Here is a 26,865-nt window from a genome sequence, read left to right on the forward strand (position 1 = left end):
TTTGCTAGCTAATGCGTGACAAAAAAAAATTGTTTGGTCATAATCTTGCATTTGTGTGGGGATATACTCCTTTAATTTCTGACTTCATTTTGTTCTTAACCCCAACAGCTTGAGATAATCCGGAGGTACTGACATGTGCCTCAAAATAGAGGCTGAGGCATAGTGCTGAGTCACAGGCTCCTTGCATGCTTTGCAGAAATGTATATGTGGAATCTTATAGGCTCATTTTATAGGGAAAATGTGCTAATTTAAATCTTGTGTACTACATATGATGAGAGATCAGATCAGGTGGCTGTAGGTGACGTTCATGGTCCCTTTCTGGTGTCATCCTCAAGCTGCAGGGAACAATTACATTCTGACATCGGACTGTAATTCTTTGTAACAACTCTATTGAGTATTCCTTGTTCAGTGTATTTGAAACTAGCAGGGATATCAGAAGCAGGAGGTAATCTGGTCATTAATTTGACAAAGCGTTGGACAATATGTGCAACCAATGGACAAATAGGGAAAGCAGGAATCAGTAACATGATGAAGACCAGGAACATTACCTATATGAAGTGACAGCAAATGAAATATGCTCAATAATGGGAGTAGCAGGGAAGGAAACAACCTTCATCATGGTGAATTATGAATTCATGACAAAGGCGCCGTGATGTGATAGTCCCATTATACTCATCAATAGTGTCTCGAAGAAATCTTGAGTTCAGTAGCGTGCATTATGGGCATGAACCATCTCGATAAATGATCCCAAGTATGAGGAAAGAAAAAAGCAATGATTGGTTTTATCAGCATAGCATTTTTATCTTAAGTGATTCTGCATTGAATAGTTATACATGCATGAAACAGTTAAACACAGCTTTGGAACAAGGATGACATGACTTATCTGAAGCTTAGATAAGAATATGATATGGTAGCAAACACGAGCAGTTCTCTATCAGAACATGAATACATGCTGAAGTTCTGCTTTAAAGTTTCATTTCACAGTAAAAACAATGACCCGTTACTTTTGGTTTTCAACAACTGTGTAAGACGAACACATCAGAAAATAACACATAAGCCTACAGTATGAGAAAAAGTCTGTATTAAACATTCCCTTTTCACTAAACACCAAAAGTTACAACAGAATAAGGCTCATTTATGTTCAGCATAATCAAACGGCATCAAATCAGTACAGTCTTAACACAGAGAGAAAAGATTTAAAGGGATTTCTTTACCTTTAGGCTCTTTTTCTCTTACTTGTTGTATTTGTAACACGAATAAATGTGTCCCTCAGTGACAAGAGGCTTCGACAAGCAACTTAAATTGTGTATGCAAGAAATAAAATAATCCACTTGCATGTTGAGGTGTTTATCTCAAACATTCTTCATTCTGAATGGAGAAGAGAACTGAAGCTGGGTTTGTGATGGAATGTCTGATTCGTAAATAGTGAGAAACATAGTAAACTTCACATCAGTCCCATGTAAGTCCAGTCACAAATACATGATTCCAAACCTGAAAAGAGTGAAATGGGAGTTGATGGCCATTTAGAAGTCACTTAAAGAAAAGGAATTATATCTGGCTTCTAATCCTAAAAGTAAGATGAAGACAAACACATTAAATTTTCTGCGTGGCTTAATGTCAGGTTGACAATTTTATGTAGTGAACCCCTTCTTTCTTGGAAAAACTATAGATGAGATTGTGTTCCACTGTATGCAGCCATACCATGTGAGAATGTATGAACTGGCTGCCAGTAACTTCTCCTGTGCAGCTATGTTATCAGTGGCAGTCCACACTGGTTATTTGGTCCTTAAAAAGTTCCATAAATAGACAGAAGAAAAGGGAAGGAACAAGGAAGAAATATGACAGATTATAGAAAAGGTTTGACAGAGGAACATGGAAGAGAAACAACAATGAGAAGAGGGTTAAAAGAGAAGGAGAAACAAAAAGAAGATGGAGGTAGAGAGGATATTTTTGACATCATATTCAGCTACCAACAGTGGTCTCTTAACAATGTTTTTGCATTATTGCACTGCAACTGACACACAGAGGAATGACAATCTCAAAACAAAATCAGCCACACCCAAACCACACTGTTCACATATATTAGGAAGAACAGGAGGTGATCACCTCACTAGCTTTCTACTGTCGTTCTTTGCCTTTGGGAATGAGATAAAAGAGGGAAGAGGCAGGACAGAGCTTTCTGATTAAAAAGGGTTGGCTCTTCAGAAATTACATTTGCTGCGAGGCTTGGGCGGTCAAAGCCCTGTTAACTGGTTCAAACTGGGGATTTTAAGTAAGTGACATCACCTAATTACACTACTAGAAGAGAAGATTCAAGTATTACAGAAATTACATAACTCTGTGTACACGTTTGTTGCATAGTGGAGCCACAGATAAATATAACAAAGATAATTTATCCTACAGCAGAAAATGCAGCTTTGTCAAAATTTCCACATTTCAAAAACATCATGCCACCGACACCCCGGTGTGCCTCGAGGAAAAACAACCTGTTATGACTTTATCCAAACCTCACCCCTCTTTATCTTACCCTGACTGAAGGCTAGGTCTTGTAAGGCCGTGGGGTAGTACAGGACAGGAGTCAGATGATGGGCTACAATGACTTGGCAAAGATGTTGGGTGTGTTCAATTAAATTTGAAGAGAGCACAGCAGTGCCTCTATTTAAGTTTGGGCTCTAACAATCAAATAAACTGGATGTAAAGGGGCTTTGTGTATACATATTATTATATGTATATTATAATGTTAATGCAACAGGGGTGAAATCCAGTGATGACCACACACACACACACACACACACACACACACGGTGAAAAACTGAAATGTTTGACTTTGACTTTTACCTGCATCTACCTCAAAAAAATTGATTCTATACATTTAAAAGCTGCTTTTCTGACCTGATTAATAACAACTGTACACCATCATCTGACTCCCACGAATGATAACAATCAATTTTCCTTATCTGGGCCATGAACTTCAAGTGTGACAGCATTAGCCTGATACATTTCACAATCAGTACCTGTGTTTGCCACAACAGCTACTTTGCATCACACCTAGATCAAATTTCCAGAGTCATATTGTTTGCCAACATCTCATTAGCACTCCACACAGACGGACCATAAAGTGGTTTTCTCTAGATCTGCAGCACGAGACCAGCGGCTGAGATGTTGTCCCCTCCGCCTGCCGTTTGGTAAACCTCAGTGCACACCAGTACGGGAGCTACGCAGATCTCATAGTCCGCCTCATCCCAGCAGCTGACGGGCCGGGTCTCCTGCAGGGGTATACGCTGGCTGCCCTCCTGCCGGCTAACAGAGAAGGAGTCATCCATGATAAGCCTTGCCTTGCTGGGGTCAATGTCATTAGAGCCACAGACATGGCGGTTAGCTGTGAGAGAGGCCTTGGCGGTGGCTGACATGGTGTTCTTCCACTGGGAGCCACGTGTCACAATCATGGCCTGAAAGGCCAGCGTGTGGACGTGGAGCCGAGTCAGCGGCTTAACCTTTGCACCATATGCTTCGCCTTCTGCGGTGGCATCCTTGTAGCGCTGGTTCAAAATGCGATAGACCTCCCTCATCTGGTCGAGGACAGTAGCTACACGAGGGTTTGGGTCGGACAACACTGTGATGTTGGCGCCTTTAAGTAGACTGAGCAGGTTGGGAAGCTCCTGTTCATTCATCCCTAAAGAGTCCGCCTGGAAAAGCAGAATCAGAATGAGTGAAGAAGCTCCTGCTTTTAACTAAACTGTGCATCTTGGAAAAAACAAAACAGCCATACTGTTGCATTAATTGCCAATTTCTTTCACTGTGATCTATAAAGGCAAGTGTGCTTTATTTTTAAATAAAAATAAAAAAACTGACTACAATTTTGATCTCTAAAAGTAGGCTGTGGCTGTCATACTGGTGTTACTTTCTACAACTACACTCAATGTGATGTTTGGAATGAAGGAAACCAATGAGATGTTATGATTGTCTTTTTGGACAATATTTCTATGGCAACATAAAGCTAATACTATAATAATACAAAATGTATATTCTACAACAAGAGGGAGGAGATCAGATGAACTGTTTAAATATTTCCAAGCTCAAATGAACTATAAGCTATAGAAACACCGTTACGCGTCCTACTCGTCACCACACCTACTGACTGCCTGCGCATGGCAGAAGAGGAGAGTGAGACACCCGAGCACTCTTGGCAGAGGACCATGGACTGACTGCCGTTACTCTGAGCAGCGTACATGGGGATGAATTAACGATACAATTGTTGCCCTTTCCCTGATGGTCTGAATAAGTCAATAAACAATGGTTACGACACAAATCAACATAGCCACATCACTGCACAACCTGTGGGAAGGAACCACAATGCCGGATTTTGCTGTCCACAGTTTGTGCAGCTCAGCTCCGCCCTCAAACTAAGAGACAGAGTCTTTATACAGACAGATAGCAGAACACATTGTTTTAGAAACAGCATGTATGTTATTTTAAAAAGGTTAGCCTGGTTGTGGTTGATGTGCAGATTGAGGTTATTTCTAGCTCTTCAAGCTCATCTGTATCTTACTGTGTCCCTCTCTCGCTGCAGATAGAAAATTGATTTAAAAAAAACAACTGTGGCACAAGTTAAGTGTACAGTGACTGTATAAAGCACAATGAGGTTTGACTTGGTCTGCACTTGGCAGATACACCCATCATCTCTTCTGGTCTTCACACATATCACTACAGCATTATGGTCTCAGACTTTGCCTACACACGTTCAGTCATCATCTAGTGGACCACAAGAAACCAGGCAAGAGACGCAATTGAAAGAACTCTAAATGCTGAGCTGACACTATACCTGGTTTCTGTGTCTAATTAAGATTTTCAAACAAACTTCATTATTTTTTAATCACTCACTTACAAACACATACTCTCTAGCCCTTTCTGTCAATGATGATTGTCTTTTTGGACAATATTTCTATGGCTAATACTAACTTCATAATGGTAACATTTTCAACTAAACGATTATTTTGTTTAAAGTAGTTATGGGACTGGCCAGAACATAATCTAAGATGGTTTTGTTTTCTATATGTCAGAAAAAGCTGTCATGTTTTAAATACATCACAACGCTGGTAAGCAAGGCATTAAATGTACTCTAATACATCAACATGTAAACACAGGAAGGCAAAGGCTGTTGAGTCACAGGCTGTTCACAAATGTATTCAACAAATTTAACTAACCAAATCTAGTCAGAGTCTAGAGTCAAACTACCTGGTATTACTTGTCAGACATGCTCTTCCTCTTCACTAGTCTACCTCACTCAATTGTTCTGGGATAAACATTTAGTTTTTTCAAATGTGTAATTGTTCTAGTTTGCTGCCAGTCTACGGAAAACATGTGATTAATTGAATTGTTCAGTCATACATACGTGGGGGATGACATAGTGAAGTAGGTCTTCCATTATACTCTCTTCTACAAAACTGGCCATCTCAAAATGGACCCCTATCTGTGCAGACGAGGAGGACATGATGTTGGCCAGGCGGGAGAGGAGAGCATCGCGCTCACCTGGAATGATGAAAGGAATGGGTGGAAGAACAGAAGAAATTCAGACAAAAAAAGTTAGCCAGACAATGGAAAGTGAAGGACACATTGAGGACAGAATAAACAAAACGGAGGCAGAAGAGGTAAGATTTCAGAGAGAGAGAATAATGCCAAAGACCAGGAAATGTAGTCAAATGAAATATAAAGCAAGCAAGGGAAAGTTGAGAAGTGGGGAAAGATGCAGAACGAAGATGAGGAGGAAGAACGGGAGACTGACAAAAAGACAGAGCTGTCAGATTACAGCGATATAATACTACATGACTTTCTCACATTTAAAAAAAACAAACCCAAAATGGAATTGAAGACAAATCATGACTGAAAAAGATTCCTTTATTTCTTGGATAAAAATCTACAAAATATATTTTTTCTCTTTCTTTAGCAGGTTAAAGAATCCTTTCAAGTTTGAGGTAATGTATAAACTGTGCAAAACAATGCATGTTTCCTTTTCTTTGTTAAAAGTGAAACTTAAGTCTTCGCGCCTTCATACAGCTACTGATACGAGTGACCAAGGAATCTTCTATCTTCTGCTGTTTAAAGAGTATCACGATTAATTTTTCACCTCACTGAATTAAATATTCACATATTTGTATCAGGAGTTAATGGTCTAATGATATATATTTCAAATCCTGTCAGGTCGCATAATAATTATTGTAAAAATAAATATTCATATCAGCACAGGTCTATTCTGTATATTACTCTGGAGGAAAAATGCATATCTCACTCGGGAACTCTGCATCAAACTCCAATTTACAAGGCATTGTTCAATCTTCAATTATTACTCTGAACAGACTATTTCATTTAAGTAAAGTAAAAGTTATACAATTAATAGTAATTATTAATAATTGTATAAATTGTATAATTGTATATAAGGTTGACTCATTTCAATTCACATGCACACAAGCTTCTACGACCTACTTTTCAAGTTGGCAAACAAAGCGGACACAACTGCTGGATGTTCCAATTGAGCTACAAATAAAAGGTTGTCACCAATTTCCTTTTACCTGACTGGAATGGGAAGTTATCCATCATTTGCAGCCCACCCACCACCAGCAGATCTGGTTTGAAGGTTTCTAGTTTCGCAGTAAACTCCTGCATGGAGGCCAGGTAGGGGTTATGGTCGTCACTGTGCACGATGTATCTACAGAGCACAAACACAGTCAGCTTCAAATACCATAGAGCCTTAAACTTATATGTACACAAACAGAATAATTAGATTTATTATTCACAACATTCATTAAATCCAGCGTACTGTGTATGGTGGCTTAAATACACTGAGGTACACAGTTCACCTTATTTGATCCCTCAAGATTCTCAAAATATTTACCAAATGCTCGACTAACACATACCTGTTGGCTCTGCGTGAGATATAGTGCCCCCAGCTAGCACCAGATGGATACTCCAGGATCAGATGAATGTCTGGCTCCTCCACTATGTTACCTGCCACTGAAAAGACAGAGGTAGGTGAGGAACAGGGGCACAGAATGAGGAACACAGAGGAGGGAAATACATAGAAAGTGGAGAGGGCAGCAGAAGTGGAACATAGGAAAAAGAATAGTGAAAAAAGGAAGGGTAGAGCAGGATTTGGGGATGCAGGAAAAGGATTTTGTGTGTGTGTGTGTGGGGGGGGGCAAGATGGACAGATGCTGGAAGGTAATAAGGACGTAGCAGTGTGTTTATGTGCATGTGTGTGTACCTGTTATGTGCTGGGACAGGACATCGGTAAAATCAGGGCTGAAGCTTCCCCCTAGCAACACATCACATCCCTCAGTTGCCATGCGACCAGCCATTACCGGGGCATTGCCGCCTACTGCCCATCTGTTTCCAGGTAAGTCACGGGACGCTTCAACAAGCTCACTGAATAGGGTGTCATTTAGAATAAAACGCCTGAAAGACAAAGAAAAGCAGAGAAATAATGAAGCAATGGTCCAACTGAAATGACTTTGTTGTGTGAACAAATCTGTCTTGGCCTGCCTTAACTGGTTTAAGAGACTTGTTTAACCAGTCTGTTAAAATACCATGAATCAATGGGTTCAATGTGCTTCTTGGAAAAATGCAACTACTGCTACTGTAGGGAGGTAACGACTGTCACAACATTTTGCATATCTGACATGGGCTTGAAATGAACTTTTTCTTAAATGTGACTAAATAACTTATATCTCAATAAAAAATTTAAATCACACAAGCTGTTTGGCCACAATCAGTTTTCATTATTCTAGTCACTGGTTGAGTTACTGTTTCTTGTTTATTTATAACTGATCAATAAACACAACACTGCAAACTGGAGTTCAAATGCAAACCGGTTTCTGACGGATACACCGCAATGGACATTTACATAAACACCCTGAAAATTATTATTAACTCAAATGATCACAAATTCCATGCGGGGGAATCTTATATTTGAATTTATATTCTACAACAAGAGGGAGGAGATCAAATGAACTGTTTAAATATTTACAAGCTCAAATGAACTATAAGCTATAGAAACACCGTTACGCGTCCTACTCGTCACCACACCTACTGACTGCCTGCGCATGGCAGAAGAGGACAGTGAGACACCCGAGCACTCTTGGCAGAAGAGCCGTGGACTGACTGCCGTTACTCTGAGCAGCGTGCATGGGGCTGAAATTATGATACAATTGTTGCCCTTTCCCTGATGGTCTGAATAAGTCAATAAACAATGGTTATGACACAAATCAACATAGCCACATCTCTGCACAACCTGTGGGAAGGAACCACAATGCCGGATTTTGCTGTCCGCAGTTTGTGCAGCTCAGCTCCGCCCTCAAACTAAGAGACAGAGTTTTTATACAGACAGATAGCAGAGCACATTGTTTTAGAAACAGCATGTATGTTATTTTAAAAAGGTTAGCCTGGTTGTGGTTGATGTGCAGATTGAGGTTATTTCTAGCTCTTCAAGCTCATCTGTATCTTACTGTGTCCCTCTCTCACTGCAGATAGAAAATGTATTTTAAAAAAAACAACTGTGGCACAAGTTAAGTGTACAGTGACTGTATAAAGCACAATGAGGTTTGACTTGGTCTGCACTTGGCAGATACACCCATCATCTCTTCTGGTCTTCACACATATCACTACAGCATTATGGTCTCAGACTTTGCCTACACACGTTCAGTCATCATCTAGTGGACCACAAGAAACCAGGCAAGAGACGCAATTGAAAGAACTCTAAATGCTGAGCTGACACGGGACCTGGTTTCTGTGTCTAATTAAGATTTTCAAACAAACTTCATTATTTTTAAGCACTCGCTTACAAACACATACTCTCTTGCCCTTTCTGTCAATGATGAAGGCCTGTTGCCTTTGGGTGTTAGTTCCAGACAATGAACAAGAGCTCACAGGCGCCACAGCCAGAACAGGAGCAGTCACCAATGAATAAGAAAAGAGGGGAGATGAGTTCAACAGCATAAATACCTAATACCTAATGATGGTTGTCCAGCAACTAACTTATAAAACCCAACAGCAAAAAACACAGAAAATAATCAATATGGAATAAACCATTCCACGTTCATGGCCGAATGTGACTGCGTTTGTGAAAGAGCATGTGAGGGTGAGAGAATGAGTCAGGAGCACAGCAGCCTGAGGGGTGCGACAAAGATACAAGTTTAAATTTGGTCTGACTGGCCTCAGGCCCACAAGCTGCCCACCTACATCACATTCCCTCTCTTTCTTATCCAATTACACACACACACACACACACACACACACACACACAGTTTATATATATAAACAGGAAAACTCAGCTAACCATCATAGCACAGAGAAGACTTAAGTATTCAAATATTTCTGACAGCACTTGTTCAAGCACATGTATATTCATATTTGGATATGTGGATTTAGGATTATTTCCTATAACTGTTTAATGGACAGTTCTTATTCACACAAACACATTAAAAACAACTTACTCTGCAGCAGCTCCCGGTGCAAAGAAATAGGAAAAGCTCTGAGCCAGCTGCACTTCATTTTCTATGTAGTTATGATGAAGGGGTTGGTCCGTGGGAGGGAGGCCAATCTTATTAAGCAACGTTACCGCATCCACTATCAGATCAACACAACCTCCAAAACCTGTGGATGAGAAAGAAAGACAAGAGAGGTAAATATTGAATAAAGGAAGGTATACAATTTAAAATTGATGACCAATGAGAAGGAGACTTAGAGAAGAGACAGGGAGAAGATTGTGCATCATACTCTTTTTTTTTCTCGACACAACAGCAAAACTGAACAGTACAAATAGAGCAAAGAGAAATGTAGTGGCAGGGGGCAGCTTCAGTAAACCGAGCAGAGAGAAATCCACACAACGTGCAGCTGCTGTGACATTTGCCAGCTCAAATGATCCAACACATCGATACGGTTTCAGCTGCTAGATCCAAAATCATCACCTCATAGCTTAGCTCTCATCTACAAACATTTTCTATCAAGTCTGCACAAGTGAGCAAACGCCAATATGCTGTACAACTACCACGGAGTAATATGTGTGGCAGCCTGTTACAAAAGCCAAATGTTTGTTAAAGAGCTCACATTTGAATTAGTTTTGAATATTTGACTTAATCTGTCAATTGACTGACTTCAAGCTGCTTTGTTTGCAATTCCTTTTTCCTGCTCTTAGCATCTACACAGACGGTAAATACATGAAATAAAGACCTACGTATATTTGTTATCATGTAGTCAGGACCAGCGGTGCATATTTATCATGCCTTTTGGTTGCAACTCAACATTGCAGAATTTATCATTGTGTTTTAGTGTTTAACTCCAATTCATGACCCGCAGCACCTAATAGCGCTACAGAAGAATAAGATTCAACTATCTCGACGTAGCTGTGATATTCTGTGACTAGGGTGACACATGATGTTGTTATATCTAATTCTGAACAATTACAATCTAACAGGTGTGACTGCGTGGCTGAGCCTGTTGTTGAAATGGGTAAAGGTTGGACAGATAGTGTGTTTCCGTCCAGGTTCAAAAGGACAAGATATTAGGATTAGATCATGACAGTCAAGATTAGAATTATGTTGTTTGCCAAAACCTGAAGTTTGCTGTTTTTTTCAAGTGAGGAATTCCACCTTTAATAATGTGAATCAACTTGGTGCCCTCGGTTGCAATGTAATACAGAGACCACATACTGTCAGTCATACTATTTAAAGAGCGTACTGGTTTATACTAGATATGAGATATGATACACAGAGGCTACCATCTATACTAGTAACATGTGGCAGACATTGGTTACTTTGGTTAACTTCACCAACATTTATGCTTCAGACATTGCCACTATTATACAGAGATTTCCATGCACTTTTCTTGGCCCCCCTATCAGGTCAAACCTTATATATACTGTCAATGGTTCACACACAGCAGACCTGGACTTGAGCTGCACAGAACATGATAGCCAGGATGAGTCTCCTGTGGGTTGAAGGAGGGTCTCTGCTCAGGACGAGCTGTTCCAGCTTGTCACACAAAATGCTGATCTGAACTGATATCTGGTGACTGTGCAGATCATTCATCAATCACCTCTCCACTGCATTGGGTCTGGCTTCATCAAACAACATTAACTTAACTCAGAGCTCGTTGCTTCCTCTTGCTGACAAACCTCCTGATACTTTGTTCACTCACTGTGGAGCCAGTTTATCTAATGTTACTGACTTTTATTCTAATGGCGCAAATTCAGGTCAGAGAGATGTCAATCAACTTTAATTTGTATGTTTTATAAGCAGTGAATTTAACGATAGACCATCTGAAGGAGCTTACTAACCCCATTGCCAGCTAACACAGATACCATTCATTGAGGAACTAATCGATTATTGACCCAGAAACTCCATAAGCCCTTAGAATTAGATCAGACTAGCTATGAGATGCTAGCTAGCTCACAGCACTCACCAACAGCCACTTTGGGTCTGGCGACGTTATTTATCCCGACTTTACGTTCAGCCCGGAGCAGAGAGGACAGCACGGTGTCCAGTCGGTCGTCCAGTCCTGCATTCTGGGGTGACCGGAACCACAACGCCAAAAAAACCACAAACAGGGACACCAAAGGCCCATATTTTATCCACGAAACCCTTCCTCCTCCCTCCATCGTCGGCTGTTTCACACTAGCTCCGTACGGGACTCTCTGTCTCAACAACTCACGTTAGCTTCCGCCCGCTCCACCAGTAAGATTGCGTGCGTTGGGTGTCTGTTTGTTTTAGGAACCGGAGTGTCCCGGATGTCCCTTAACCGGACGAATACTGTAGTATAATCCTGTGTTTTTAAATTTAATTCAAAGCACCACCACTGCAGCTGTGCTTCAGACTCTGTAAACAACTACTTTCCACATGTTTCTGTAAAAGAGGACTCTTTAGCGTGCTGTGTTTTCACCGAAGCACTGGTGCGGTTGGATACTCGGTAGACGCCCGTGTACAAAACAACTTTTGTTGCACTACGACGGCGGAGTGTTTGTTTCTGCTGACAGCAAGGCGGAAGTGCAAACTATACAGCACTTCTTCTCAAATATTTGAACTTCTGTTTTTTTTCCCCCGTTTTAGCTCCCCCCATATTACCAGAACAACCTGGCCAGAAAGTAGAAACTAACCATTTACTTATTGCCCTGTTTGTAATGAAGTTTTAGATGCAACAGAAACCTACATTAGTGTTGATCACCTACCAACCAGAATATGTTTGACTAAATCCATTCATCACACATCTATCACATGTTGACACTTTTTATTGGAGTCCATCCTAAAAAGCATATCGTAAGTCCTATAAAATGTTACTAATTGGTTTAAATTAACTACATGCATATTCAAGAGTAGACAACACCATATTGGGAATCAAATAGTTTTATTTCATTCAGAACACAAACCCTTTATGAGCCAATAGTCTGATCAATACAGGCAGATAATAAAAACATTCCATTTCCACCATATTTAAAAAAAAAAAAGTTTCTCAATTTCTCATTATAATCTGAAGTTTAAAAACACTAACAGGCACCAATTACAATTAGTACATCTATGGAGTGGCATTTGTGGCACTGAAACATAATGTTTGATAAAAACATCAATTTGAGAGCTGTGACTATTAAAAAACAAAACACACTGACCATCTCTGCAACATTAGGCATAATTTGACAATTTCTTTCCATCAGGAGCTGTACTGCTCTAAGATGGCGGACACTTTCTACCAGTGCAGAAAGAAATAAAAAGGGGGGGGTAAGTCTAATTCTACAACAGTGACAGTCTGCTTCAAATCACCAGAGATAAAATTAAATTCACACATTTTACTCCTTTTAAAAAGAGAGGTCAAAGAAGGCCTCCCAGAAGCTAATTCATAAAAAATAAAAAAAACACAACAAAAAACAATTCAACAATGATGATTTGTGCTCAGGCACATAGTTGATGCCATACTCCATCTGCTAATCCACCTACATGAAGCGAAGTGAACTATCAGGACTGAAAGCAGTTGAACGTGGTCAGAGCTCCAGGGTACGCATGTGGAGTGTGTCGCCCTCTAGTGATTATGTAATGGACACTGCAGCTCAAAACCTGCAAGAAGAAAAAGAGTCATTAAGACAGACTTCAAGTCACAATCATTACCCTTAATCTTTTGTCGTTAAAGACTTACATACACTTCAGTCTTTTTTTGTGACATTACATTGGGGAGCAACAGAATGGCAGAGTTGTACTAGACAGGTTTCTCTGAGGCAAATGTGTTCTATTTCCATTATGTGTCGTTTTGTACTTACCTTAAAAAAAAAGGTTTTATTTGGGAATTCCTGCCACAATCTCAGACTCGATACCACAGTGATCCGATCCACGCAGGAATTTAAAGAATCCTGAAGACGAGAAACAGACGAGGACAGTTTACACATAAATATCTTCATGTCTTTTGTGTGAGAACATATGGTATTGTGAATTTGTGTCTCATAGTCACGGCTTCTAAAATTGACATTCCCCAATGGCAAATTAATAAAAGTAGTACATTTAAAATGTTATTTTTGGTATACATGGTACAAGGGGTCTTACATAGTAAATTATAGATATTACTGATTTACTCATTTAACCTGATGAAAAAAAATTCAATTAAAAGTAGAAATACCACAAGGCAAAAATATGCATGAAAATAGGAGGGCTACTGTTTATAATCAGGAGTGACTATCATTGTATGAATTCTAGTTAAAAGTAAAAGATGTTGTCTCTGCTCACCGTTATCACCCCAGTCAGTGTTCCAGGAGTTGGCACAGAGCCAGTAGGGAACACCACCCTCCTTCCCCCAGCCCAGGATCTTGATGGCATGGCCACCCACAGCAGACCCAGACACATGCTGATACACACCTGAGATGGGGAGAGAAAAAAAAAAAAAAAACACTGAGCAAAATCCACAATCAACATTTATCCTGTGGTCCAAATGTTCTGAGTGTATAAATATTTAGTACTTATTTATCTGTTAATGGTGCATGTGTTCTTACCAGACTTATACTGCACAAAGTCTTCATAGACGGTAAAGGCACCCTCTACCGGACCATTCTTGTATATCTCATACTGAATCTGCTCCACTTCAGACAGCACAGTGTATGAAGTTTTACCTGAAACACACTTTGAGTTAGGATCCTGCGCTGCTTGTGTGTGTGTGTGTGTGTGTGTGTGTGTGTGTGTGTGCACATACACTGCTGTGTTCACCAAGGTTAGGGTTAGACTCATTTTAGTACATAAACATACTGTGTGTGTCGCAACACTTAGTCACATCAAAGCAAAATATAATATACTAAATGGAAAATCACAGGGTAAGAACTAAATACAGTTCAAATGTTAGTCTGCAAAGACTCATGTTAACTAATGTTTGCATGTTTAACACCAATTCCTCCCTTATTTATGCAAGTTAAAATGTCCTTTTGCCTTTTACCATAATGCTTATCCTCTTTGTAGCTGGGTGTGTATCCAGCTACACACTGGTTGAGGCACTGGGGTGTGTCTCCACCCTCCCCAGTGCAGGGGGGTCTGCTGCCATTCACATGGTGCTCACAGGGGGGGATGGTGTAGGGACGACAACCTGTAGACACAAAGATAGTGTCAGAACTGTACATACAACACACGTGTTTCACTCGTGTCTCACACACACAACACTCACCAACATGGGAGTCATAGAGGCCTCCAGAGACCAGACCCTCTTTGGTCCAGAAGTCCCAAGCAGCTGAAGGGTAGCCACCATTACATCTATAAAGTGAATAAAAAAGAATATTCAAAGGGTTTCCACCTTTACAAATGACCACTGTGTACTTCTTTACTGTGACTCCAATGTTCACACTGTACAATATCCGGGAGACACTGATCCATATTTTTCCTCTCCCAGTACAGATTCTAGAAATCAGATTCACAAATCAGAAATCTGTATAGTTCATTGTGTGGACTCATTACCTTACTGAGGCCAGGGATTGCTGTGGCCCTGAGTCAACAGCCCACCATGAATTAATGAGACTGAATTACACTGACAAAGAAACTCTGGTTAATGTGGATCAGTTATGTTATGGCTGATACCCAATCTGCCTAATAAGGATAGTTTTGGTACGAATACTAATTCTGCATATTGAATTGGTGCGTTCCCATACAATATGCTCATATCAGATCATTCACTGGTGAGCTTGTACAGAGTCAATTCATTCTATCCTCCCATTAAATAACCAATACTTCAGATTTTAAACAGTATGCTTTGCTACTGAGCTCTGGATTATGGTCCACTGCAATCATTAGTTGGGGACATTTGAAGAGAAATCAAAAAATAAACATGGCTGCCTCTCACCCCATGCCACAGCTGTCGCAGCAGGTCAGCAGATCCTCTGAGGAGATCTCCACGCTGACCTTGGCATTGCTGTGGATACACACACGGTCGGAGATGGCCTCTGCAGCGCCGAATGCCTGTTGGGAGAAGAAACTAAACATGTCACAGACGCACAAATACGATTTAGGGGGAGTTTTTCCTTATCTGAATTAGGCGTCTAAGGATAGAGGGTGTCGTTTGCTGTTCAGAATACAAAACTCTTGACTAATTACAAGAAAATTCACGATCATAAAAAAAAAACTCCCTAGATAATCTGTTCCCTTAAAAAATAAAACAAATCTTCAGCTAAAGTTAAATATGGTCACATTGTTTGAGCAGTGATTTTTTATCTCACCCAGCAGGATCCACAAGAGCCCTGGTCTCTGATCTCCTTCAGAGTGGGACAGTTGGGCCACTGCTCTCGGGAGTCGAACCCTTCAGGCAGCTTCATGCCTCCAGCATACTGAACCCTGCAGAGGAAAACAATATAGAGTCAAGTATTACTCTTATGCTGCTACAACTTACAATTACAATCTAGGCAGACTTTATGTACTTGCAGGTGGGATACAGAGTTTTGCTCTGACACTGAAACCACTGCTTCTTCTTCTTGTATGTGCATACAGATGTGCATGTATTAATAAGGGGATGTACAACGTGTGAGAAGACTCACATTACAGGCAGTTTAGGTCCCTTCAGCATCGTACCGCAGAGTCTCCGGACATAACTGTAGTCGACATTATGGAAGTTGTGACCAGCCTGAAGGAGAGGAGGGAGATTTAGTCAAATAGAACTGGTTATAACCACTGACACAAAAGTCCAACCTAAGACAAAAAAAAAAAAAAACCTCACCTTCCAGGTAGTGTTCAACTTATTGATGTAGTTGATCATCTCACTGGACAGTGGTTGGAGACGAGGTCTGGCCAGGCTCACCGACAAGCTGGCAGCTAGTAACAGGAAGGCTGCACGCCACATTTTGCCTTAAAAATACAAACAAGAAGAGGACACAAGGTTATTTTTTTTATTCACATTACAAATTATAGTTGAGCTATCGTAATTTCAGTGCATAAATGATGATTTAATCACTAAACTAACCTCCAGTAAGAGTACATACAATAGCCCAGGTTAGAAAACACTGAAAAGAGTTATTCCCCAACTACAAACACTCCTGAGACTAAGTGAAAAATGTTCACAGCTGACTAGACAGTGTCACTGTGGCTGCATCTACAAGTGGAACATGCGTTCACAAAGAGCAGAGAAAATCTCTTATTCTCAGTCATGCTAGTCAGATACCTTTCCAGTGATTAAGCAGCCGGCCTCAGCCGGTACACATATACAATAAACAGTCCAGTCATTTCAACTAAATTCCTTAGACTTAATACAAACATGCACACACAAGAAGATGACATTTGACTTTACACTGGCATGTTGCATTGGCTATACAACTATAATTAGACTGGGTTTCAGTTCCCACTTTAAACTGCAAGGAATACAGTTTCCTCAAAGTTTCCCTCTAGTTTTTAGATGAAGGCATGTTCCAAACCTCTAAAATGGTAGACATGAGACTGAATTATTAAAAGGAGGTGAAATGCACCGACAAGGATGCATTAGAGATCATAATGTAGTCTATTAAATAGAGGCATTGAGTGTACTCAGGATAAGCAGGATGTTCCGAGTCCAACAAAATCAATACTAGTGCAGACATTGTGTTTCTTTATAAACATGATTGGATGAACTAACATGCAGTAGATTACAAAGAGACAGTTTTAAGGGCTGAATAGCAGGACCTGTGTCTGGTAGAAATGTTGACTTCCAAGTCCAAGCAAGATTAACACTAAATTTAATCTATTGCCAAAACTATTTTCAAGGACTTATGTAGGAACTTAATAGACTTCTAGACCCTCAGTGCTTACGTTGGCACAACGCCACACAGATTCTCTCAACAACAAGAGCCAGTCTTGTTCTTGGTAAAATCAACACACATGTTCAGGCATGTCCTGTTTCTATTACACAAAAATCAGGAGAGAATCCAGTGAAAACACCTCAGGTCTGTCTGAGAGACAGTGAAAATGTGATTTCCAGTGAAACTGGTTTGGTATCACATGACATGAAGCACCATGAGCAAAGAGAAAAAATCCCCATTTGTAGAACATCTGCTTCCTGAACTCACACTGAAGTACCACATGACATACTACGGTTACTGTTAACCATTTGTTAGTGCTCAGATACCACAAACAATTGTTATATCATTCTGTGTAACGTATGGAGTGGAAAGTAGTGAAGAAAAACCCAAACAATTCACATTTGTTTATATATATATATATATATATATATATATATATATATATATATATATATATATATATACACACATACACATACACACACACATACACTCTTTGGATGTGATTTGGAGAAGTGAACCCTCAGCCTGCTGACCTGAATCGCTGTCTTTCAACGGGGTTGTCATAGCTAGACGAGACAAAGGCTACATAAACTTGCCGAGTCATAGTAGAGGGCTGTGAGCCCCTTTTTCCTGCAGATCTCTCGCATCTCCAAAATTAAAACAGTGTGATGACAACTTATTTCTGATGCTAACCAACACATCTTTAAAGGGGGCGTCTAAAGGCTAAACGGTTGTTTATTCCCACTACGCGCAAAGTTTGAGATCAAAACAGAATTGGCTGTGTCAGCGCTAAACCACAGAGAAAACACAATTAAGTTCCTCACCAACTCCTTTATAAGTAGAACCAATGATCTTCACATGACAAGTCCTGCAACACTGGGTTGAGTTCAGCTAACATTGTGTTCAGCTACTTTTTTCTCTTTATAGTCTTAATTATCTTGTTGTCACATCCACAATAAACAGGAAACTGCTGATCAGTATTGATCGGTACCTCTCAAAAGAAATACTTTGAAGTAATGTTAAAACCACAGGAGTAAGGTTTTAAAATGAATGTAGCTGGGATACCTATGTGTGGCAGCACAAAGACCTGGTAGAAGAAGTACAGAATGTCCCATCTGTGTAACCTTAAACATTAAAAACGTCACACACACACACACACACACACACACACACACACACACACACACACACACACCTCATCTTACCTGCACATATAGATCAACAAGGTGTCATACAGTCTGATAACTGTGTAATGCTGCACTATAAATCTGACTATTTGTTCTGTTTGTCTACTGACAGATTTCCTCATTCCTTTGCCTGATAGTTAAACAGGGTTTTGCTTGTGGTTGCATATGTTTAAACTTCCTTGTTCCTCACCCTTTTTGCCCTGATTGGAGCACTTCAAGAAAACAGCCTGAACAATAAACTGTGTTTTAGTTAAATATGTGGTCTTTTATACAAAGACCAATCAATTCAGGTTCATTCAGCTTTACCTCCCTCCTGCTCTGATCCTCTGCTGTATCACAGACATGTTTATAACTCAGTACAACAGTGTATTATGTAGATAAAGCAGGGTACTAAATAGCTGCAGTTTCACTTTCCATTTCCTTGTATCAACGCATGTGACAGTTCAGATTATGCTTCATATGTATTTTAACTTAAGGTTTTGAGTTATTTCCCTCATTCAGATGCTGTCTCCACCAGATTGAATCATTTCGAGGTGTCTTAATCATTAATAAATGAGACACACGTGTGTTTGGCTATAATATTTCCACCTGTTCAAACCTTTATTATCTTATCACCTCTGAACATGAAACTGGGTCAAACACAAAACAACACCCACTTGAAACAAACAGCTGCTACAACGACGACTCAAACTGCTCTTTGTGTGTCAGTCAGAAAATATTAACCTAATGTTAAACGTGTTATTTACTAACTAATATTAGTTTATGGAGCTAAAGTGTATGTTTAGCTAGCTTAACCGCTAACTCACCGTGTAAACAACCTGTAACTAACATCCGACGAGACTAAAGAGCGGAGGCCAGCTTTAATGTCGAGATAAAAGACACAAAAATAAATAATTTACCTGCTGTTGGTGTGAACTTGATGAATGTTTAGCTGCAGGTTCCTCTGGTCAGTGACTGTCCGTCAACAACCTGTGATTGTGAAACGGTCCGCCTCTTTCTTTTATTGCTGCCACCATGTGAGACAGTCACATGACTGCAGCTCATGTGAGCTAAAGTCATCACCACTCTTCCTTTTTTTTTATTATTCCGGTCTGTGGGAGTCTTGGTGGGTAAGATCAGTGATGATTTCGTCTTAAAAATGAAATTTAAGAAAACATCTGAATCTGGATTCAACCGGAACAAACGCAGTTATGGATGAGAGAGTTTGTTGTAACGCGTCGGTAGAGCTGCAGTACCTCAGTCTGACCTTTAGGTGGTGCTGAAACTCACCGTCTCTGTCACCACTTCACATAACACCTATTGAAAATACATCTATTTCTACTTTGTATTATTACTGTTATCATTTTTGACCCATGTTTTTATATCATTAATTTAAATATAGTATTTATATAACAGTGTATTTAGTTTATATGATTTCTAATGTTCTATATATATATATATATATATATCATAATCAGGAGCAGTGTGCCACCATAATGATTCTCATGTAAAATATGTTTGAGAATGTGAGTCATTGATGGACTGTGAGACAACAAATCCCAGGTACAGATGCATAAAAGGTCCCTTTCTTTTCCTATCAGCTGTGTTTCGTAGCAATATTTAAAGAAGATGAGATTCGACTCAGGTTTATTTTTTTCTTTTAATTCCAACTCAGGTTTACTGTACATTGTTCTGCACTTTAAGTTATATTTTATATTTTCACTTTCTTCTATTTTTCTATTTGTGTTGAATTTGTCTTATTATTGTACTGTAAAGGGAGTCGGGCAAAGTAAGATTTTAATTGTAAAATAATGCAAAATCAAGACAATAAACTGACTATTAGACATTAAGTTGAACAAGTAAAGTAAGTAAACAGATTAATTAACCCTATATCAGTCAAATATATACTATATCCTGGTAGTCTGGTGTAACTAAATAGGTGATGGACTTCATGGTATATTAATGTGTTAAACATGTGACATGAGACATAATACTAAGAACCTTTTTAATAATGCTTGGACAGCAACATATGTGTATGAAACTTGTGATTTGTACTGGTGGCAAAATGTCCTTAATGCTGTATCGTGCTGTGGATCACTGACCACAGAGAACATGCTGATAATCCAGCTGCTTTCTCTTCCTTTATAGTCACCTGACTTTCAGAATGATGAGATGGAACAAATACTGTAAGCACAGCATACTTTAATCATTGTTTTAACAAGCTAGTTGTGCAAGAGCAGATCCTCATTTTAAAGTAAAGTGAAAGTGACCAGAAGCACACAAACCAGACAGATTAACTAAAGTCACATTCATATTTCAATTAAATAAGCTTTTATTTAACTTCATAAAGTTGAATAAAACACACCTGAATCTGGTTTGTATGAATTTGCTTGCTCTTTCACATTCTGTCTTTTTATGCTTTTGCATAACTACATTACTCTCCATCTTGACTTTTTTGTGCATGTATTTATGTAACATATACATATAGCACCTATATTGCACCTAAAATAACAACAGCCTTTAGGTAACTTTTGCTTACCTGACCTTTGAGGCACTCCTGTCAAAATTAAGTTCAAGACCTTTCAGCTGATGTTATGTTGACCTGGTGAAAACTCCTATTATAATTTGTTTAATAAAACTATTGTACAGCACAGGAATACTGCACACAGTGTACAGAAGAGGTGGAGGAATGGTGGTTAATGCTCCTCTAGCAGGTTAATCCAGTATAAGTATGCACTACAGCATACTGTACATGTGACTATTCTCAGTCACAAGTTACAATATATTCATGACTGTATCATTCACACTGTGTATATGCATTTCTACCCATCTGTGTCTAAAACACATACAATTATTGAAACAATGAAACTGGGTAAAGGAAGATCAACACATCACTCTGAGCTTTGACCATGAGTAATGACTTTATTTTGTCACATCAATAACACAGTTAATGACTCACTACCACCAACCGCAGTTACTCTGTGGAAACCCTTGCAGAGATGAGGTGATGCATCTTGATAAATGGAGGCCATCTGGTGACTAAGTGACACACTCGATCATCAAACTATTTCCAGTCCATCAATGAAAACGATAAACTGTCTCTAAACAAGTTCACATGTGAAACTTCAGCACAAAACCTTGAGAAACTGCACCGTGGCTGTCCACACATTTTATAACAGTAAATGTGACCAAATATAAAAGAACACTGAAAAAGAACAATACAAAATGAGTCAAATTAGAAAACACAAGCAAACATTTTCATACAAGTCAGGTACACAAAGCAAAGCATATTGTTTTACTATAAAGCAATACACACACACGAGAGAAGCTGTCTTACTACAAGGAAAAGCGCTGATTCATGATGATCAAGCCAAGGCATTACTGCAGTGTAAAGCATGTGCATGGATATTTTTAATTAGTGTGCTATACATTTCATTAGCTGGCTTATTGCTGTTGCATACACATACATTCTAGCACATGTGTTAACTACTGTAGTGTGTGTGTGTGTGTGTGTGTGTGTGTGTGTGTGTGTGTGCGTGTGTGTGTAGTTACAGTAAGTGCTTTCTTTCTCTAAAGCAATAGATACAATTCTCTGGATGCCTGTATGGATGAGTAACATGCAGTGACTCCTTTATCTATGAGCAGGCCGCAGTCTACAGTATGGATAACAGTTTGACAGTCTGATAAAGCGGTTCCGCCAAACGCATGTTTGTTCCATAAAACAATTTAAATGTAATTATAAGTGCTTCCCATGTTTTATCACCATGAGCAGCACAACCAGTTAACTGCTCATTAAAGATATAAACCCTACTTTATAGTTGTTATATTTGTTTAGAAAGAATAGAAGAAAATAATAAAAAATAAAAAGGCTCAGTGTTCCCCAGTCACACAGTGAGCAATTATATTTTCTCACTGTGATAAAAATAAAAAAATAAAATCAGTTTTGTCAGAAGGAAGTTCAGTTTTAATGAGGTAGGAGGTTCAACTAATGTTTAGGCTGAAGGACAACACGTATCTGTGAGTAGTGGGCTTTACAAGAGAAAGAGTTATAATGATTCATTTAAGACTATGTCAGAATTAGGTTTCATGTCATTAGCTGGAAAACTAGCTTTAGTGTTATACTGTGTCATTTTTCAAATACAAACTTATAAATGCACTTACAACTTTAAATTAAGAGGTGCTCCAGCTAACGTGAAGGTCTGTGAATCATTATTCTCTAGTGGAAATTTTCATTTATTTCAGAACGGTGTAACATTACTTGTGTACTATGACAAAACCCATTTTAGGCTTTATGTTTACTGCAAAGTCTACAGCTGATTAAGTTTTTTCTTGAACAGCTAGTACATTTTCTTCACAAGCAAAATTATTACATTTGCCTTTAAGCTTTACTGACAACAGGTCTCTCGCTGTGTGCTCTTTAGTAAAACCAACGTGAGTAAATGGACACCGATGATCCAAAACAGTGCTTACTGCTAACAATAAGGGTAGCAGACACGTTGTAAATCCTTTTACCAATCAATAAGTGGTGGGCCAAATAAATAAAAAACAATTTAAAGCATTGTGGGATCACAAGAATTTTGGGCACTAGTTAGTCAGAAAATCACTATGGGTAAGGACGGGTAGTGAGATAGCTTAACTTCCCTCCCAACACAGACAGCTTTGTTGCCAATAGCAACTCACATTAAAAGTACACAGAACTGCTGCCACAGCAGTTCATTATCATATATCATACATTATAGCTTATCATCATTCATACACTTCCCTTCTTTCATCAATTAAAACAAGAAACAAACAAAATGTCAGAGGTGTTCATAAAAGTTACCTCCTCTTTGATAGAGACAAGAACACTCATTAATTATGTCGGGCAGAAATTGTTTGTTGTACTGTGTCTTTTCTCTGCCGCTAAAATGTTTCCTTTTGTCCCGTGTTGGTAAGGATCAAACCTTGAAGATATTTTTTACACGTCAAGAAAGAATGAGCATGTATGGATCAGGGATCTTGTCAAACTTGGTTTGATTATTTATGAATTAATTCAGCTTTTTATAGCATTTCAGTGGGTCATTAACAAAGTCATCACAAACATAAATGATGTGTTTTGATATCAAATATCTGATCACTAAAAAAGACAAAAACAAGGCAAATAAAAAAAGGGCATGTAATAACAGAAACGTCTGACACTCCTTTAATATTCTATATTGCTGAATTTCTCCATAATAAATCCATGTAATGATTGTAGTGTAGTCTACAGAATATCATGCTACAGCTATTGGCTAACAATAAACTTTAACTGTACCGTTCCTGCTGCAAAGGGCTGACTGACTGAAATTACTGCAGTTACAATAAGCAAAGGAAAGCATAGCATATAATTCATAAAATGTTATTCTCTCAAACCTTTCCTTTTTGTCATTTGCTTATCTGATAGTTTCAAGAAAATAAAAACAGATACATCAACGTAACACGTTGACTATTTTACATATGAATTCTGTATGTTTCAGTAATGTGTGTAAACACCAATGATGTACCATACTGTACACACAGGGAGTAACTGACTGACTGGATGAATGAGTGGATTCCTGAAAACTGAACGGGATGTTCAACATCGTCTAAAGCGTTTGCTAGCATAATCAACAACATCAACGACTTGGAATTGCATAAGAGCGCATTATTTATATATTTCATAACAGATCATTGGTTTCAATGAGACCAGCATCGGCGAGTGGTGTTACAGGAGATTTTGCTCAGCAGCCTGGTGGACAGCATGTTTGTTTGTTGTAAACTAGTTTAATTACCTGGTTCATTTAGAAAATGCATTAATTTTAATGACATCGCCTTGATTAACATGATTGTTTAATGCTTTGTGATTTCAAATGTCATCATAATAATTACGACTACTTTAATAATTAGTCCTAAATTTCAGAGGTAATATCAGTTGACTGCACTGCTCGAATAAACTAGAGGCTTCATTGCTTTATAGGTTTTCGGTGGTTAGTTTATAAGGATTAAAAATTACCAAGTGTAAGAGTTTATGAATGAAAGTCATACTCCACATTCATTAGCACCTGTGAATTTTTATCTGTGTTGTCTTTTGATGAGGAACCCAGATCCAATCATCCATAAATACTGATCTCCAATCCCCCCCCCTTCAATCTGGAATCCCTTATAATGGTGGTTGTCACTGCTAACTCCTCGGGTGGCCTCGGTAGGAAGCAGTATGCCAACAGGAGCTTGTAGCATGCAAGGAGGTTCATACTATCACATCCTCCTCCCTGCAGGTGCTCCGATGTACTAGGAGTGGCTAGTGCAGAAACAAGGACCTGGTCCATCACTGACTTCCCATCAACACCGATAAATGTGTTACGTGGAACATACAACAAGGCCAGAGGTGCCGCCACGAAGAATTACAGTGGTTGGCAAATGTTTTGCCATTGTGCTACAACAGACCCACATTTACTGCTAATTTTAACCCTTGTATCTGTCGGGGGAAAAACATAAATAATACTTTATACTGTATATCCTTCCACAGCTGATTCAAATGAACTGAGCTGAAAAGGCCTCCTAAACTACACACCAAGCCTTCCCGAAGTTGGTTAATGCATGAATTGATGGTATATCCTTAAGAGCTAAATTGAAAAAGACACCCCAACCAGGATTTCCCTTGCCCTTTACCTCCATCCACCTTACACTGCCCTCTCTCTACTGTCCACAAACTGGACCATCTGTTTGCGAGCGTGGGAGATGACTGGAGTGAGTGGAACGATTGGAGTAGCAGGCGTGGTAGCACCAGGAGTCGAAGCACCGGGAGTCGAAGCGCCGGGAGTCGAAGCACCGGGAGTGGAAGCACCAGGAGTTGAAGCACCAGGAGTCGAAGCGGCGGTTGTTGAAGCTGCAGGCGTAGAAGCAGCAGGCGTAGAAGCAGCAGGGGTCGAAGCACCAGGGCTTCCACCGGGTGTTGTACCTGGAGTGGCAGGGATGACAACAACAGGGGCCAAGCCTGGACTTTCAGCCCCAGCTCGAATCTCCTGCCGTGGGGTGGATGTGATAAAACGAGCCTCCCTGATCCGGTAGGGGCTTCTGTAGGTGGAGATGGGCGACAACTCGGAGCCCCACCCAAGATAGCTCCCACTGGAGGGAGACAGTGCATCCGCGCTGAAGTAGAGTGTGGTACTGGACTCTCCGGGTATCGCTGGCTTTTTCTCTGGGGAACCAAGCAGGAGAGGGGAACGTCGCTCAGGTGACCAGCCAGGAGTCTTGATGTCCAGGGAACCCACAGACGACGAGGCTTCTGTCAGGGTCCCGGCGTTGCTGTCGATGTGGCGGAGGCTTCCTGGTTGCCGCGGAGATGAAGGTGTTGGTGAGCCATAAGCAGCACTCTGAAACTCCTCGTCACCTTTGAAAATGAAATCACGAAGGCAAAGTGTGTTTAAAACACTTCTACAGGGGGTACCTATTGGAGACCCTTCTACAATGAAAGGATTTGTATTATAGCATTAAAATAATAAAAAGGGTAGGGTATAAAATACATTTGTTTGAATGCTTATCACAAATATATACTTTTTCTTTTTCTTTAGCTAAAACTGAATAAATTAACATCTATGCCAGTCTCACATATCAGAATTTAAAATTTCAGATTAAAAGATTAGGTTAAGCAGTGATAGTTAATGGCAGATTATTTAATTAGCAATGGTATGTTCAGTGTGTATGTACTTATATAAACTCTAGGACCAAAATATTTTAAATCTTTATTCTGCAAAGAAAATGCATAGTTGTTTATGCATTATAACAGTAACACCTACTCTGCATGTGAATAAATACCTGAAATGATCAAAAATCAATATTTTTATATTAACAGTGGACATGACTACTTGTACAATGACACATCAACTTGATAAAGTGATGTCAACATTGTGGTCACAGCTTGTTGCTGCTGCCCCCAAGTGGCTCAAAACCCCCTCGTATTTCAGGTTTTAACTGTGATCTTCAGTATGGTCATAGATAGTAGGAAAGCAGGTCTGAGCAATGGAGGCTTTTGTGCAGTCTGGGATGTCAAACAAAGCCATGTCAAAGGTGGACAATGTATGAAGTAGAATAAGTGGCGCAGTAATAGATAAAAGTGTGAGATGTTGGGTGGCTCAAGTCATAATAATTATACTGTTTGCTGGTCTGCAATACAACAGTCAGCATTCAAGGACACATCATTTGTTGTATTAACATTGTAACAAACCAGGTTCATTCGCTCATGTCATCGTGTATGCTCAGTGTACTTTGAACACTACGATAGTTTGAGAAGCATTCAAGGATGATTCAAGGAGCCCTCTGTTGGGATTTAAGGAGCTCCAGTGCAGTATTAAACAGTATTTTATATTTCTGTGGTTTTTGAGGGTGTGCACTAGCTGGGTTCAGTGTTAATCCAACCTTTTTCATCTGACGGTGGAGCAC

The 26,865-nt window shown here is 39.5% G+C and overlaps 3 protein-coding genes across 5 annotated transcripts in view; all 3 read right to left on the reverse strand.

The window, feature by feature from the left end:
* Positions 1–776: 776 nt before the first annotated feature.
* On the reverse strand, positions 777–11,704 carry adpgk2 (ADP-dependent glucokinase 2). Its single transcript, XM_051378867.1, has 7 exons — positions 11,452–11,704; positions 9,486–9,645; positions 7,259–7,449; positions 6,912–7,008; positions 6,567–6,703; positions 5,393–5,529; positions 777–3,686 (listed from the first exon to the last, which is right to left on the reverse strand). Exons 1-7 carry the CDS (start codon positions 11,645–11,647, stop codon positions 3,129–3,131), a joined length of 1,476 nt encoding a protein of 491 aa, XP_051234827.1. The 5' UTR covers positions 11,648–11,704; the 3' UTR covers positions 777–3,128.
* Positions 11,705–12,373: 669 nt separating this feature from the next.
* ctsba (cathepsin Ba) lies at positions 12,374–19,504 on the reverse strand. The gene is made up of 11 exons (XM_051378868.1): positions 19,350–19,504; positions 16,210–16,337; positions 16,031–16,116; positions 15,716–15,830; positions 15,343–15,458; positions 14,674–14,759; positions 14,449–14,595; positions 14,015–14,131; positions 13,752–13,880; positions 13,292–13,381; positions 12,374–13,091 (listed from the first exon to the last, which is right to left on the reverse strand). Exons 2-10 carry the CDS (start codon positions 16,330–16,332, stop codon positions 13,308–13,310), a joined length of 993 nt encoding a protein of 330 aa, XP_051234828.1. The 5' UTR covers positions 16,333–16,337; positions 19,350–19,504; the 3' UTR covers positions 12,374–13,091; positions 13,292–13,307.
* A 5,485-nt stretch (positions 19,505–24,989) lies between these two features.
* The window catches only part of xkr5b (XK related 5b), an 8,250-nt gene continuing 6,374 nt past the window's right edge, over positions 24,990–26,865 (reverse strand). For all 3 annotated transcript variants that reach the window (XM_051380219.1, XM_051380217.1, XM_051380216.1), the window contains exons 12-13: positions 26,842–26,865; positions 24,990–25,816 (exon numbers count right to left, since the gene is read on the reverse strand). The exon at positions 26,842–26,865 is cut by the window's right edge and continues 160 nt beyond it. In XM_051380219.1, coding sequence (XP_051236179.1) covers positions 25,107–25,816; positions 26,842–26,865 — 734 coding nt within the window. In that variant the 3' untranslated portion in view covers positions 24,990–25,106. The remainder of the gene's footprint in view (positions 25,817–26,841) is intronic.

The sequence above is a fragment of the Dicentrarchus labrax genome, unplaced genomic scaffold, assembly GCF_905237075.1.
Source record: "Dicentrarchus labrax unplaced genomic scaffold, dlabrax2021, whole genome shotgun sequence".
Taxonomy (NCBI): domain Eukaryota; kingdom Metazoa; phylum Chordata; class Actinopteri; family Moronidae; genus Dicentrarchus; species Dicentrarchus labrax.